Raw genomic sequence first — 15,915 nt, 5'->3', positions numbered from 1 at the left:
TTGTTTTTTTAATGGAATACTTGAGGAAGTGACTAATAAGTGCGAAGAGGTCTTTGTCTGCACTGACGAACAGGCCTGATGTTCGTCAGTGCTGATCAATGGCGGGCGGTAGAAGTGGCACAGACCGAAGAGAGGTTGTCTGTGGGTGGTGGCACCTGTTGTTCAATACTGACCAATAGACACCAGGACCTATTGGTCAGTACTGATCCCCAGGCGCTGGCACGTGTTCGTTAGTACTGACCCGCAGGTGCTAGCGCCTGGGGTCACTACTGACCAATAGCCCTAGCCTTTTTTAAAAGGTTGAAGTGGTGTAGGAATAAAGCTGAAACCTTCCTCTTCAATACGATACCAAATTCAGCTCTGTATGTCTTTTGATGGCCAAGGTATTAATGGTTGTTTGTTTTTGTTTTTAAGGATTTTACGGCGCTTGCAACACATAATCATGTATCAGCGCCAGTAAAAAGGAAGAAAATGGGATAGTAAAAAGTTCTAGAATTACAATTGAAGCATCCAGGAGAAAGTAAGACATAGGGGAACTGGGAACAAATAGGGATCAGATGTAGATTCCAAGAGCATGTCACCAATGTACTTAGTTTGAGATCACCCATAAGTCTCATCGGACACAAGAACAAAATCCAACAAAGAGGAACACACTCAAATGCCTACAGTATACATTAAAAGATAACAAATATACTAATACATAACAGAGAGATGATTTACAAGGAAAAAAAAATATCATCTCCCAAAACAATAACTATGCATTTGACTGTTTCCCCCCCCAGCCAGGACTCCGACCAGGGCCAGGAAAAAAACTAAGTAATCTCATTCCAAGACAAAGACAGAAAGCATGTTGGAAAACAGATATAAGGGGATAGAAGACACAGTGTGTACCTCCCTGTCCGCTATGGGAGGTCAGGAACCCCACCCAGTATTAATGGTTGAATGACCTGGTTTAAAAATAGTCATTTTTTTTTAGACACGCGACGCATTATATTTCGAGTTCTTTTCAGCCACAAAAAAAAAACATGTCTATTGTGGTACCTACATTTATTCATATCCGCGCCAGTAAAAACGAAGAAAATGGGATAGTAAAAAGTTCTATAATTAGAATTAAAGTACCCAAGAAAAATGAAGACAAAACGACATTAGTTCAAATTGGGAAAAGAAGTAGATTTCAAGAGCACGCTATCAGTGTAGCTACTTAGTTTGAGACCGCCTAAATGTGTCATCCTGACACAAGCAAAGGTCCCCAATAAGAGGATTACACTCAAATGTTTACAAAAATAATACAGTGCATAAAAAAGAAATTATTTACAGGGAAAAAATATCTCCCAAAAAATAAAACTATATATTTGACTATTTACCTTACAGTCTAGGACTCTGGTCAGGGCTAGGAGAACACCAAGTAATCCCATTCCAAGACAAAGACAGAAAACAGCTCGAAAAACAGATATAAGGGGATAGAAGACACAGCGTGATCTCCCGCCCACTATGGGAGGTCAAAGATCCCACCAAACGTTTTTATTGTTGGCTGAAGAAGGCTTTTGAGCCTGAATGTTCCGTGTTTGGTATTGGTTCTTTTTTAAGCTGTCATATTAATTTTTGTTTATTACTTTGTACAGTTCACAGCTTAGTATCACTTTGAAAATAATTTTACTACCTATCAAGAACAAGTGACAATCCTGGATTAAGACAGCTAAAGCACATTTATTATCTATCTCTGAGTAGTTACAAAATAAGATACATAAAGGATAATGATAAAAACATGGCACCACAGGCAAAAGATAATAATAAGAATATGGCACAATACACATGAATTGCATAAAGTAAAGATTAATTTAACGAAATTCAAGGGATAATATTATGTTTTGAGTTAGATATATTCTGGTTTGTTGAAATAGGAATACTTATACACTGACAAAACATCTATTTCATTTTTGGCTTTACAATTTGACTTCAGTTATCGATAAATTAACATGATCCTCAATCTGTCAAAAAAAAGGTTTAATAATTTTGACGAGAGGTTATCTAAATGTTGTTTTGTTTTACTTGTTTTTAAGGGTTTTACGGGGCTTGCAACATATTTAAGTCAACTCAGCGCCAGTAGAAAGAAAGAAAATGGGATAGTAAAGACATTCTAGATGTACAATTATATGAACTTGGGGGAAAAAAAAGTAAGACAAAGGGAAATGGTTCAAATAGGGTACAGATGTCGATGAAGGATGGAGTTGGTTTTGTTAGGGCATATCGGAAACAATTCTTGTCAGATCAGAGGTAGTCGAGTACACAATTTCAAATTATTGAAAATTTATTAACAACAGCCAAGAGCTAATGTTTTAAGTTTATCCTGTTTTGTTTTTTAAATCTTTCTGTTATATTTTTGGCTTTGCAACATCATTGTATCAACAGCTGCCTATAAGTCTGGCTAACATTATTGACAAGAAAACAAATCAGGCTGTAAGAATAATATAAGGCAAGATACAATAATAAAAAATGGAATCAAAAATCAAAGCTTTGATTTATTCTACAAAGATAAACGGTGGAGACTTTTCCTGTTTCGCTAGCAGTGTGGATAAATGATATGTTTGATATTCTTATAAGTTTTTTTGAATAAAGGTTGTTAGGTCTAACAATTCTTAAGGGGAAAGTCTCAATTGCTCTTTCTCATTAAAACTAATAAAATGAATGACCGACAGTTTTTTTCTCATTAACAAAACAATGATGAGGTAGGAAATCGAAATCATTGCTGAAAGGTAGTATGAATGTCATGCAGTAAGTATACTACTCGTATATGTGCATTTGACTAACATTATCTTTACTTAGAAGAGTATAATGAAAACTTAATTAATCGATTCAAATCATTTATTAATAAACCATTTACCAAAAACAAAAATGACCAGAAATAACTAAATATGAAGGATCTGTAAGATGGATGCGTGTAACTGGAATGTGATTCCATTCCACTGCATTGCCAATATACAGAATATTTACATGTACATCATCTGAATTTGGACACATCATTCTAAAATTAAAAATAAAGTGCAACCTGAAGTCATCAAACTTGGATTCAAATTAAAATAGCACATTTTTTTTTACACATGGGATTCAACAAAAAAGAATTGTGGATCAACACATCCTGTTCTACCTGGGTTGTATGTTACAATTGTTTTAAAACTGAATGGATGGAAAGGCAATATCATAATAATTTTTAACACTTTTATGTCAAATAAATGCCAAGAGAAAGAAAAATATTGGAAAAGGCAAAAGGTTTAAATTAAGCCTTTTTTGCTGTTTCTCTCTTTTTTTTCTTGTTTCTCTCTTTTTTTTCTTTTTTAATTCTCTATTGCTATCATCACTGTTTCTAGAGGGCATTTAAAGATGCAACACTACAAAACCATAAACATATGCATGAGCAATATCATTTTTATAAAATCTAGATAAATGTAAAAGTTCTGTGACAAGAGAAAAAAGTTTTGCATAAATAAACGCATACAGCATATAAAATTACTGGCAATACTTCAAACTTTAAAAAAAAAAAAAAAGAAGAGGTAAGAAATGACTAGAGAATAATGATGTATATAGGGACAAAATTGTTTAAGCAAGGATTGTGATAAATTCAGGGGGAGGTGAAGCGTATGTCACATAAATATTTTTAAAAACCCAAAACAATTAGGATTGAAAGTCAATTGGTGATTTGATGATATCTGACCTTGATACACTTGTATAACAGACCTGTAAATGTAAATGCCCATTTTTCAAAAAGTCTGAAAATTGTTGGTCATTATTTTCATGACAATTAGCAAGTAAAACATACTCTACTGATTATAGATATAATGTACAATTGCTAGAAGACGATGTGTACTTATTTGTAGGTCTGATAACCCAATTCATTATTTGCACGTTGTTGTGATGGAAATGTTAGGCTCATAATGCGTTTGGATGTCAGACCTGAATTTATCTAAACGTCACTTGGAAGATAATAAACATTAACAGATACTTCAATTGCCTTGTCATCTGCACTATGATCGACGTTGTAACTAAGCCTAAGGAATTTTACTTTTTTAAAATTATTATCATCTTGATAGGTAATCCACGATAAAACAACTGACGAAAACAATTTCAACTTACTTTATGATCTATCTCGGACAGGGAAACCAAAACCAAAATGCTGTCGAAAAAAAATAAAAGCGAGATGGCTTTGTGCATTGAGTAAATGCATGATTCATGATTCAGTTTTTTAGACTTTTGGGCTGAAATTTGGTCTTTGCTCCAAATAACAAATATAGACAGTAAGCAAGGAGCGGATTTCAGATCCAACACCTGTGACCTCAGATGACAAGACTAGTTTCAAGATGACTGGCTGGTGCGATCATCATAGGTAAAACCCATGAGCAGAAATTACTCATTTTCAGATTTTCCCAATAGTCTAAAATTAGACTAATATGACTGACTGGCAGAGATCGTGGACTACGATCTATTATTAGGCTTTGGAGTTTCCATTGAAGATAATAATAAAGGGTCACAATGTTGTAAGTTGGAAGACTGAAATCTAGAATTTGTTAAAAAGTCTGAAATAGCCTATGGGCTGAAAATTTACAGGCCTGGTATAAGGTATCAGAAAACAATGACTTAGAGCAATATTTTTATAATTCATTTCAAAACTCAAGCGCACACATCTTGCTAAATTTTTCATCTACCAGCTAACAGATTTGCTCAATACTTTACATGACATCCTTTATTTTTAAAAAACAAAGCATTGTGAATCCAAAAGATAAAATTTTGTATCTGTAATTGTACAATCACAAATTCCTTTGATGTCCGTGATTTTTTCATTTAATTACACCCGAGTAACAGAATTTTAATGTAATGACATAAAACTTAACACAACGTTTATTTTCAGTGTACACAGTACCTCTCATAGTGATAGTCCATGACCCTAGAACCTCAGAGCCTTATGTCTCTGTTCTTATCTATATTATCTGTATGTTGTAACACTGACAGTTTCAGTGTTGTGGGATAGATATCCTCGTTTGGCTTCATTTTCAAAATAGTCTTAAAGCAATGTTTTGCACAAGGGTGATTCTACAATTAAAAATCCATTACATTAAATGATTGAGAGAAAGGCACTACGCCACTGAAATTGTGAAGGTTATGAATGAGAAATTTTGTTATTTATCATTTTTGCCATGTTCTGAAAGGGTGCGTTCCTGTGCTTTACATATTAGTTCAATGGGTTCTCTAAAACTGGGTAAGCTTTGAACAAAGATGACTGAGTTTTTAAAAGGTGTTAATAAGCTAACTTAGTAATAATTCGATTATTTGTCTAAAAATAAAGCAATTTATAATCCTTTTTTTTGTAACTGGAGTAGCATTTCCAAGTTTCAATCTAATTCATAAACTAGTTTCAAAAACACAGGTCAAAATATGCGCGTTTGAGTTTTGAAACAAACTATGGCAATTCTTTTCATGTGTAAAGGTTTAATTAAGATGCAAAAAAGGGGCATTTAATTAAGATGCAAGTCAACCTTGTAAGTAAAATTTATGGATGCATTGCTGACCCATATTTGCAAGTTTAGAATGTATAATGTCAGATGACGACTGTATGCCATATCAAAGGTTGACATTTAAGGGAGTTTTAGTTCAAAAATTGTCTTCCAATAGAAGCAGTACAGTCTGAAAAGGTATGAGTATGAGACAAAAAATAGGACAAATACTTACTTTTATAATTATAAAACCATTCTACTTCCATGTGTAGCATGGGTTATCATAATGCTTTCACTTTCAATGGTGACAATTTTTAAAATTATAATAATAGCATGTATTCATAGTGCATATCTAACCCCAACTTGATATATATGTATAATATGTGGCATTTTTAAACTTGTTTAAAGAAACATAAGACTTGGGAGTTGCTTTTCACAAGGCATTGCTAACCACAGCTTCTCTAGTTATCGAGGTCAACATGTGTTCAAGATAGCTTTGACTGAAAGCGGTCCATATTTACACCTTTGATGCTAATTTCACCATTCTCGGCATATCATTTGATTTGAGAAGTTTGAAAGAGTTTATCTCATGGTAAGCATCGAGGTACAAGATGGCACACAACACACATGTGTACTTTTATAATATATTGATCAAATACCAAAAAAAATTTTAAAAATCACAATTTATGACAAAGAGGGAATAGATTGGAGCAGGTTGACTGAGCTTAATTTTCATCCCTATTGTTTCAAACAGGTACCCAAGGCAGACACTGTACGAAAGGCCAGAATCAAGCTGATTGATTGGTCTGTAACTCTTCCATTGTTGAAGACAGAGATTTACAACTTTGACCAAATAATAATCATAATAATAATAATAAAATACATACATTGACTAATGTCATATTCCTCTAAACTAGCAAGAATATTCTCGAATCATTCATTCAATAGAATTCTATTAAATAGTAATATTGGAAAAGAGAAGATTGATACATCTATTCCTAGGTGTGGATTTAATTTTATACCAAGAAGTACTCAGTCGACATTTGATGCAAGCACAGAAAATCAGCACTCAGTCAACCCAAATCAGACTAAGAAAAAAATACAACTGCAGCAATTTACCCTTGCGTGTAACCTGAGGCACCTAAAATCAGAGTTTTCTTTTTCAGTCACTGATAAAAAAAATTAATATTTTGTCATTGTTTGTTTTATACTTGAAACTTTCAGGACTTTAATTAATCATTTTTATGAGTAAAAAAAAAAATGAACAATGGACAAACAGTGCTAATGTCTATGTTTTGAAATATTTTAAATAGTTATTTTTAAAAACCCAAAAAACAGCTTTTTTATTCACTCAATGCTGAATATTATTGATCCTTTTTCTGCATAGGTCAAAAGTCCACATATTTTTTTTTTAAATCTTAAAACAATAACTATATTCTAGATCAAGGAGAGACTGGAACACCTGCGTCTTACAAGGAGGGAAAGGATGACTTGACCCAGTAGGCAACAGTCAGGGCCATTAAAACGTGGCACAGGGAATCTAACAGAAACAATGGAATAATAAAAATTGGTAACATTAACAATGATTATTAACAATTCATACATACAAAAAAGTATGACAAAAATGAAAGATATACATATAATAATAATAAATAATAATAATAATAATAATAATAATAATAATAATAATAATAATAATAAATAATAATCAAAATATATACAAAAGTAGTAGTAGTAGTAGTAGTAGTAGTAGTAGTAGTAGTAGTAGTAGTAGTAGTAGTAGTAGTAGTAGTAGTAGTAGTAGTAGTCGTAGTAGTAAGTATTAGTAGAAGTAGTTGAAAGAGAAAAATTAATAAATATAATAAAGGGAGGAAATTTTTTTACGTGCCAAGTGAAACAATAGCTGCTCACCATGACAAGTGAAACAATTGCACAGCATTTTTTAAAAGTAATGTTGTATCAAAAAGAGCTCTATAATAGCTATGCTGTTTCAAACTGCTGTACTGCAATAGATTGCTCAGTTTCTAATCAGAGGATAAAGAGGCGTGACCTTTGTGTTATTTCACTACAATGTATCAAAGTGACTGTGCAGATTGTAGATTGCTCAATTTCTGATCAGAGGAAAAGAGGTGTGACCCTTGTGTTGTTTAACATATCAACGTGACTGTGCGGATTGACCCTAGAACTCTGATTGGTAGTCACCAGAGGGGATTGAACCAGAGATAATTTAAGATGGACACGAATGGCGATTATACCAAGGACATTGAGAGGTCAATATTAGAGGGAAAAATCGAGAGACATTGATGTAAATTAGTACAGGGCAATGAACTCAAGAATACGGAATGGACACAAGTGGGAAGTTAACAAGGGACTAAGGGATATTATAAAAAGTGGAGAGTAAACCCAGGACTTTGAGATGTTAACACCAGTGGGGAGTGAACCTGGGACTTTGGGAGGACACCAGTGGGGAGTGAACACAGGGTTATGATATGTGGACACTACCAGATCTGCCAACTATTACAAAAAATTCATAAAATTACGAAATTTTGGTTCCAATTTCTGAACTTAATGAGCATCTCTCTAAGTCATTAAAGTTGATTGAAAATGAAATTTGATGCCAGACTACTAATAATTGTAAGGATTTTGAAGGGTGATTTAATCATTGTCACAAGGCAAGAGGAAACGGGGTCGTCCAAAACAGACTTGGAGGAGAAGCCTTCACCAAGCTTTGAGCGTCTCCAATCTTACCTGGAGTGAGGCAAAGATCTGTGCCAAGGACAGAAGAAGATGGAAGAGTGCTGTTGAGGCCCTATGCTCCGCCAGGAGTCAAGAGGCATAAGTCAAGTAAGTCATTTAATCATTGTGGGGGAAAATTTTTGATTTTTAAAGTTAACAATAGCGAGTACAATTTTTTATCTCCTAAAAATAATGACTGTTTAAGTTTTCAAATAGGCAGGTCTCTGGGGAGTGAACCCGGGAGCATGGAAGTAGACACTATGGGGGGTGAACCCAGGGCTATGGAATATGGACACAAGTGAACTCAGGACTATAGGAAGCAGACACCAGTGGGGACAGAATGTGGGGCTATGACATGCGGACACCACTAGGGGAATAACACGGGACCACTGGATACATAGATACCAGTGGGGAGTAAACCCAGGGCTATGAGAGGTGGACAATACTGGGGAGTGAACACAGGACCACCAGATATTGGACATCAGTGGGGAATGAACCAGGGGATATGAGAGGTGGATACCAGTGGGGAGTGAACTCGGTAATATTGACTCCAGTGCAGAGTGAACCGGGAGGGGGGGGGGGGGGGTGTGAGAGAAGGACAGTTGATGGAAACTTTATAAATTCGAAACTGCAATTGTATGATGCTGGATGTTGATTTAAACACATGCAACAAATTTCCCACCATTCCAGCCTGAGGTACACATTTTTCATCAATTTTTGGAAACGGCTTGTAAAAATCGTCTCATTGTGAAAAAAAAGGTAAGGTGATTTTTAAAAATTTATCATAGTTTCTTCCAGGTCTTATTTTTTTTATGTAATGTGTCATCGTGTTTGTTAACATGATGTTTATTAAGGGGCTGTTAGTTGTTCTAAACAGTCGAATGCAGCTGTGTTTTGCAAGGTAACCGTATGAAGATCCCTTCACTTTGAGTAAAAGGACATTCTTGCGATCATAAATGATATAGACGTCTATGTCCATATATATATATATATATATATATATATATATATATATATATATATAATAATAATGCTCAAAATTTATATAGCGCTATAATTCCGAGACACCAGACTCTTAAATTACAAATTTTTGGGCTGAAACATGCTCATTCGAACACACAAGCACACACACAACACAATAGAAACCAGATGCCTATCTTGCTTCTCATATCTTCTACTAAAATCGAAACGTTTAAAAATAGCCAACGATTCTTTTTCACGAATGCTCTGTGGTAAGGCATTTCAAACAAAGGGTCTGAAATGAGAAAAAGATCTCACTCCAGCATTTTTGCATATTCGAGGGACAACTAGTTGGTGGAATCACTGGCTGAATATAAGGGGCGGGGTTTTGAATATCTTCCAATTAGTTCTGAAAAGTAGGAAGGGGCAGTACTTTCAAGACGACACACTAAAACACAAGCCTTGAATGTAATCCTTTTCTCAACAGGCAGCCAATGCTGGTCATGAAGCAAAAGTCTGGCAGAATCATGATATATGATTGTAAAACGCCTGACAGGCAAGACGTGCGTTTGTTGTGCTCTGGATTTTGCCTTTTAAAGAGATAACCACGTCTTTTTTAAAAGTGAAACGTATGTGTAGGAATTAAAAGTCCAGATCACAATGAATTTGAAAATGTGTGAAGATTGTGATTTTTTAACACCTGAAATTTGTGATATTTTAGAAAATCTGTATTTTTAATCTTATTCTGAGGTAAACACAAATGTTTTACTTAGATATTAGTTTCAAGTTCATAATAACAGTCACCATGTCAAAAAAAAATTTTTATTCTCTATTGTCTTCTGGCACTTTTCTATTCACTTCATATCTTGTTGTTACCAACATAAGTGCCTGCTCCACTCACTTTTCTGAATTAAAAAAATTCACCCCATACACCGGAGCATACTCAATGTCTCAATCGTTTCTATGTTATATGTTTGTGTTGAGAATATTGGCTATTAGGCTTAACTGCTGGTCAAAATTATTCGCGATGGTGGTGTACGAACGAATCGGCGGTCTCAAGAAGTGGGTGAGAGAGGGATCTAGTAATGACTTTGAGTTTGAAACGAATATTTTGTGTTCGTGGATAGCTCACACGGTAGAGCCACGCTCTCACCTGCCAGGCGGAGTTGTCGTACCAATAAGGTCGCAGGTTCAAACCCCACCACCGCCGCGAAAAATTTTTATTCTCTATTGTCTTCTGGCACTTTTCTATTCACTTCATATCTTGTTGTTACCAACATAAGTGCCTGCTCCACTCACTTTTCTGAATTAAAAAAATTCACCCCATACACCGGAGCATACTCAATGTCTCAATCGTTTCTATGTTATATGTTTGTGTTGAGAATATTGGCTATTAGGCTTAACTGCTGGTCAAAATTATTCACGATGGTGGTGTACGAACGAATCGGCGGTCTCAAGAAGTGGGTGAGAGAGGGATCTAGTAATGACTTTGAGTTTGAAACGAATATTTTGTGTTCGTGGATAGCTCACACGGTAGAGCCACGCTCTCACCTGCCAGGCGGAGTTGTCGTACCAATAAGGTCGCAGGTTCAAACCCCACCACCGCCGCGAAAAAAATTTTTATTCTCTATTGTCTTCTGGCACTTTTCTATTCACTTCATATCTTGTTGTTACCAACATAAGTGCCTGCTCCACTCACTTTTCTGAATTAAAAAAATTCACCCCATACACCGGAGCATACTCAATGTCTCAATCGTTTCTATGTTATATGTTTGTGTTGAGAATATTGGCTATTAGGCTTAACTGCTGGTCAAAATTATTCGCGATGGTGGTGTACGAACGAATCGGCGGTCTCAAGAAGTGGGTGAGAGAGGGATCTAGTAATGACTTTGAGTTTGAAACGAATATTTTGTGTTCGTGGATAGCTCACACGGTAGAGCCACGCTCTCACCTGCCAGGCGGAGTTGTCGTACCAATAAGGTCGCAGGTTCAAACCCCACCACCGCCGCGAAAAATTTTTATTCTCTATTGTCTTCTGGCACTTTTCTATTCACTTCATATCTTGTTGTCACCATGTCTGTATTGTCAGTGTACTGTGAAAGCTAGTACAGGTAGAACTTTATAACCAGTGTGTCGTGAAATCAAGACTTTTGGACGTAGACACATTATGGATGTATCTGGCCCTGTTTATTACAATCTGTTATTTTTAGCCCTTAGATATCTCGTCAATATATACAAACAACACCATACCATATTTTTGAACAATGATTGTTTTGAGCACCCATGACTGCATAGGGGTGGCATACGTAAACAGAGAATGACACGTATAAATATTGGTCATAGACCACCCTCCCGCAAAGACACCCAGCAACAATGATAACACTGCCACTATCGTTGGCATCATCGATATCGTCAGCATCACCACCATCATCATCGTTGACGTATTCATCGTTGTCATCGTCGTTATCGTTACCACCACCACAACCATCACCATCCTCGCAGTCGACGTCGCTATTGTCTTATAAATTCGGATCCACGATTTGGAATGATCTGTAAGATTTTCGAGCTCAATAAACATTTTCAAAAAAAACTGAAAACATATCTTTTCAGAAAATATTTATTTAATTGAATTTTAAATTTTTTGTATGTGACTTTTGTATTGACGATTGTTTTGATATTTTGGTTGAATTGGATTCAATACATTATTGTTACCTGGGTAAACTATGACTTTTTATTTCTTTTTTCTTTTTAAGCGCTTTGAGGCGCTATAGAAATATGCTTATTATTATAATCACACCTACATAATAATAATAATAATAATAATAATAATAATAATAATGATGATGATGATGATGATGAAAAGGTGCCTTGCTAGTTTTTACATAATTTAAAAAAATTAAAAGTTTTAGCCAAAGCACTCAAACTGAATTATATTGTATCAGAAAGGGCATGATGATGACAGAAAAAAATTAATTGTTGGAAGTCATTTCTGAATAAAATGTGTTGAGATCACTTGATTACAAACCTGCCACATCCACCGTACAGAAAAACTTCATAATACTTTTGAGCAATAATCTGAATTTGAAGAGAAAAATCTGCGTCCATCCAAAATCCATGATTTTTTATTTAATTCCTATGAATTGTCCCTTTAAAGACATTAGATCTGTTACGGTAAATTTAATTTGCGAAATTGTGGTTTTAAGAATTAGAATCCATGATTAATAATATTCTATGAGTTATTTTTTCTATTCCAAAAATACTGCTTTTGCTTGTGACATTTAATTCATCATTATTCTCAGATATTTTTCAAAATAGATTACAAACAATTTACATCTAAATCTAAGCATTAAAGAAATAAGTAATTTCAAAATTGAAATTGAAAAGTGATTCTTATTGAGAAAAGTGACATACAAATCATCCCTCAATCAAAGTGCAATTCCTTTGTTAGATAACTACCCTACCAGCAATGACTCCCAACCAACCATGCAATTTAGACTTACTGGTTCTGATGATTTGACCAGCATTGCCATCGGGACCTGATTTGGTTGTCTTTTCAATTTTTATGCCCAACTTTTCATAGCAGCTCTCTTGCAATAAATCATTATCGGTTAACACTTTTTTGATCTTTGCCCGTAAACTTTCAGGACAGGTATCGTACACCTTCCGGCTGCACTCCAATTGTTCTAAGACTTTTCTGAAAATCAAAAGTTATATATAAAACACAAAAAATTAATACAATGCATAACAGAGAGATAATTTAAAAGACAAAAAATATCATCTCCCACAACAACTTTACATTTGACTGTTTCCCTCCCAGCCAGGGTATCCGGCCAGGACAAGACAAAGACAGAAAACATGTTGGGAAACAGATATAGGGGGATACCTCTATATACCCATAATAAAAAAAACTATTTTCTTGTATTTATTTTAATAATATGTCATATCTTTGGATTTATTTCATAAACATTTTTCTAGGAGTGCACGTGCTTCACAAAAATCTCTGTGGCATCTTGATATCCTCTAGTACTACACTCCTATTATCATATCATTTCTAACACTTCATTGATTTACAAGTCTTTTATATACTGCATATATTTTACTTGAGTCTTTTCTGACATTTTTTTTCCATGTGTTTTCACTATTCCATACAAAATGGCCCCACTTCTAAATGAGACAAATCCTAAGATCAGCCCATTCCCTCTTCCTCTCCTCCCTAACATTTTACAGAGCATCATAAATTATAGTACACTCATAGCAGTATGATTAACATATGAGATTCATTTCTTCTTTTTAAAAAAAAAAAATCTCTAATCTATAAAATCTCTAAAAGTAAAATATTTGCAAAATTGGAGAGAAAAGGTAAAATTTCAACCAGCAAATTTGTCATTGCTGCAGTGGTTTACTATGGGAACAGAAGACATTAAGGCTACTCCTCACTTACTTCTGGTGCCAGTCTCTCCATTTCCTGATTCCTGTTAATGTTCAACTTAAGAAAAGTGATCAAAACTGTATCGTTTATATGCCTTTTAAATAAAGCAATATCTTTGCTTTTTTGTGTGTCAAATATCAATAAAAATTGACCTTTTTTAAAAAATGAATTAAAGAAAATATTATTTGAATAGAAATGACTCAGATCCAAATTTGCACTTGAATAGTGCAAATGGCCATTATCTCATATTAAGTCGGGTTCTAAACAAATATGGTCAGATAGACGATGGTCTTACTTTTAGACCCCTGTTAAGTGCGCTTCTTCACCCCCACTCCCACCTTTTTAATTTGTTTAAAATTTTCTCTACTTTTATATTTTAAGATTTTTTATATCAATTATAAGATAAGATGAACATCAAACATCACATTTAAGACATAAATCATGTATACAAACTGTGTCCTCACCTACAATAAGCTTTGTCATTATAAATTATTGAGCTGCCCACATTCACAAACACGCGATCGCAATTCATTGCCTCTTGGAGATCACAATCGGAGGAGTCTGAAACAAATCAAAGAAGAAATTTTATCTTTAGAAATCGTTTTTATTTCTTATTAATTACAATTCTATTTGAAAAAGTTGAAAAATGTAAGCTTATAAGAACAGAAAAGAATATAATAGGGGAAAAACAACTAAAAAGCAAAATACTTACCGGGCACGTTTAAGGCTATTATTATTATTATTATTATTATTATTATTATTATTATTATTATTATTATTATTATTATTATTATTATTATTATTATTATTATTATTATTATCATTATTATTATTATTTTAATATTGTTATTATCATTTGGTGATCAGGTAGCTGGGTCTGTTAGATCTGGTGGAAAGGACTTTTGGGATAGACTAGTGCCGAATATAAAGAGTGCAAGCAATTGCTACTGCCTGCTTCATCTGCTTTCAATACTATGGAGCCTCATCTTTTGATCACAACTTTTCATGCTGTACATGACTGACTGCATGAACATCCATCCCAAAATGTCCTAATTATAAAATTTGCAAATGACACTTCCCTAAAGAGCCTTATAGTAGATAACGATGAATCATCTTATTTTTAAGAAATTGACTCTTTTGTCTCTTGGTGCGATAGGAATTGTTGATGTAGATATAACAAAAGAATTAGTTATAGACTTTAGAATATCAAAACCCATCCATCATTCGCTAAAAATCAAAGATCAAGTAGTCGAGCAAGTTTCAGAATACAAATATTTAGGAGTAGTTATAGACGATAATCTGAAAAGGACACAAAATACAAAACAAATTAAATATAAGATTAATAAACGTTTGTACTTTCTCTCTAAACTTTCTAGTTTTAAATTGATTCAAGCCTATGTCTATTGTTTTATAGATCAGTCTTGAAAGTGTGTTGCCTTTTTGTATATCAGTCTGGGGGGGGAAACATTAGGATGGCTGATAAAATGCTCTTAAATCGGGACTATTAAGCATCAAGATATACTAATATCACAGCATTTGTTAGAAGTTACAGGGTTCTCTCGATCAAATATTTCGGGCAGAGAGAGAGAGAGAGAGAGAGAGAGAGAGAGAGAGAGAGAGAGAGAGAGAGAGAGAGAGAGAGAGAAAGAGAGAAAGAGAGAGAGAGAGAGAGAGAGAGAGAGAGAGAGAGAGAGAGAGAGAGAGAGAGAGAGAGAGAGAGAGAGAGAGCACGACCTAACTATAGTAGGTACCACAAGAGACAATTTATAAATATATAAAATGGATTTTTCTTACTATAGTCATAAAGCATTCTGATAGTCTTGGAAAACACTTTTTAAATTTTGAAAATCCATACATAAACAAGAATTGAGAGGAAATTCATTTTTCAAAAACTTAGAATTTTTTTGCTTGCCAATTGATGTAAGAAAATGTTCCAACTTTGACACCATGTAACTGACCACTAAAATTTTTTTATCATACTTATGAAACACATTTTTAAAGCACAGTGACTAGGTAAATAAAATATAACAAGTTTTGAACCAGAAACAAATTTTTTCCTAAATCTCCAGTCTGTTGAAATTCCCCCAAAACACTCGCGAAAGTAAATGTTTTGGCCTCCAGCATGATGAAATAGCATACTCCATATACGCTATATTAACATAATGATCATACAAAATGACATGTAATTCATGTCAACGGGTAGAGAGTACTCCAGGGAAGAGGTCCAATTTTTTTCAGACATTTTCTTCAAATGGTCTTTGAAAAATAAAGAAGTGAACTTCAGGAAACACTCAATTTTGCATGTTA

General features: G+C 34.2%; 1 protein-coding gene across 2 annotated transcripts in view; it reads right to left on the bottom strand.

Moving 5' to 3' along the window:
• Window positions 1-1,687: 1,687 nt before the first annotated feature.
• Window positions 1,688-15,915, bottom strand: part of LOC144972487 (uncharacterized) — a 48,596-nt gene continuing 34,368 nt past the window's right edge. For both annotated transcript variants that reach the window (XM_078913762.1, XM_078913763.1), the window contains exons 11-13: window positions 14,073-14,169; window positions 12,680-12,873; window positions 1,688-7,023 (exon numbers count right to left, since the gene is read on the bottom strand). In XM_078913762.1, coding sequence (XP_078769888.1) covers window positions 6,953-7,023; window positions 12,680-12,873; window positions 14,073-14,169 — 362 coding nt within the window. In that variant the 3' untranslated portion in view covers window positions 1,688-6,952. The remainder of the gene's footprint in view (window positions 7,024-12,679; window positions 12,874-14,072; window positions 14,170-15,915) is intronic.

The sequence above is a fragment of the Berghia stephanieae genome, chromosome 5, assembly GCF_034508935.2.
Source record: "Berghia stephanieae isolate SIO BIC M18660-M18661 chromosome 5, UCSD_Bste_1.3, whole genome shotgun sequence".
NCBI classification, from domain to species: domain Eukaryota; kingdom Metazoa; phylum Mollusca; class Gastropoda; order Nudibranchia; family Aeolidiidae; genus Berghia; species Berghia stephanieae.
The sequence above is the reverse complement of the archived record's forward strand: the minus strand, read 5'-3'. Positions and strand labels throughout refer to the sequence as shown.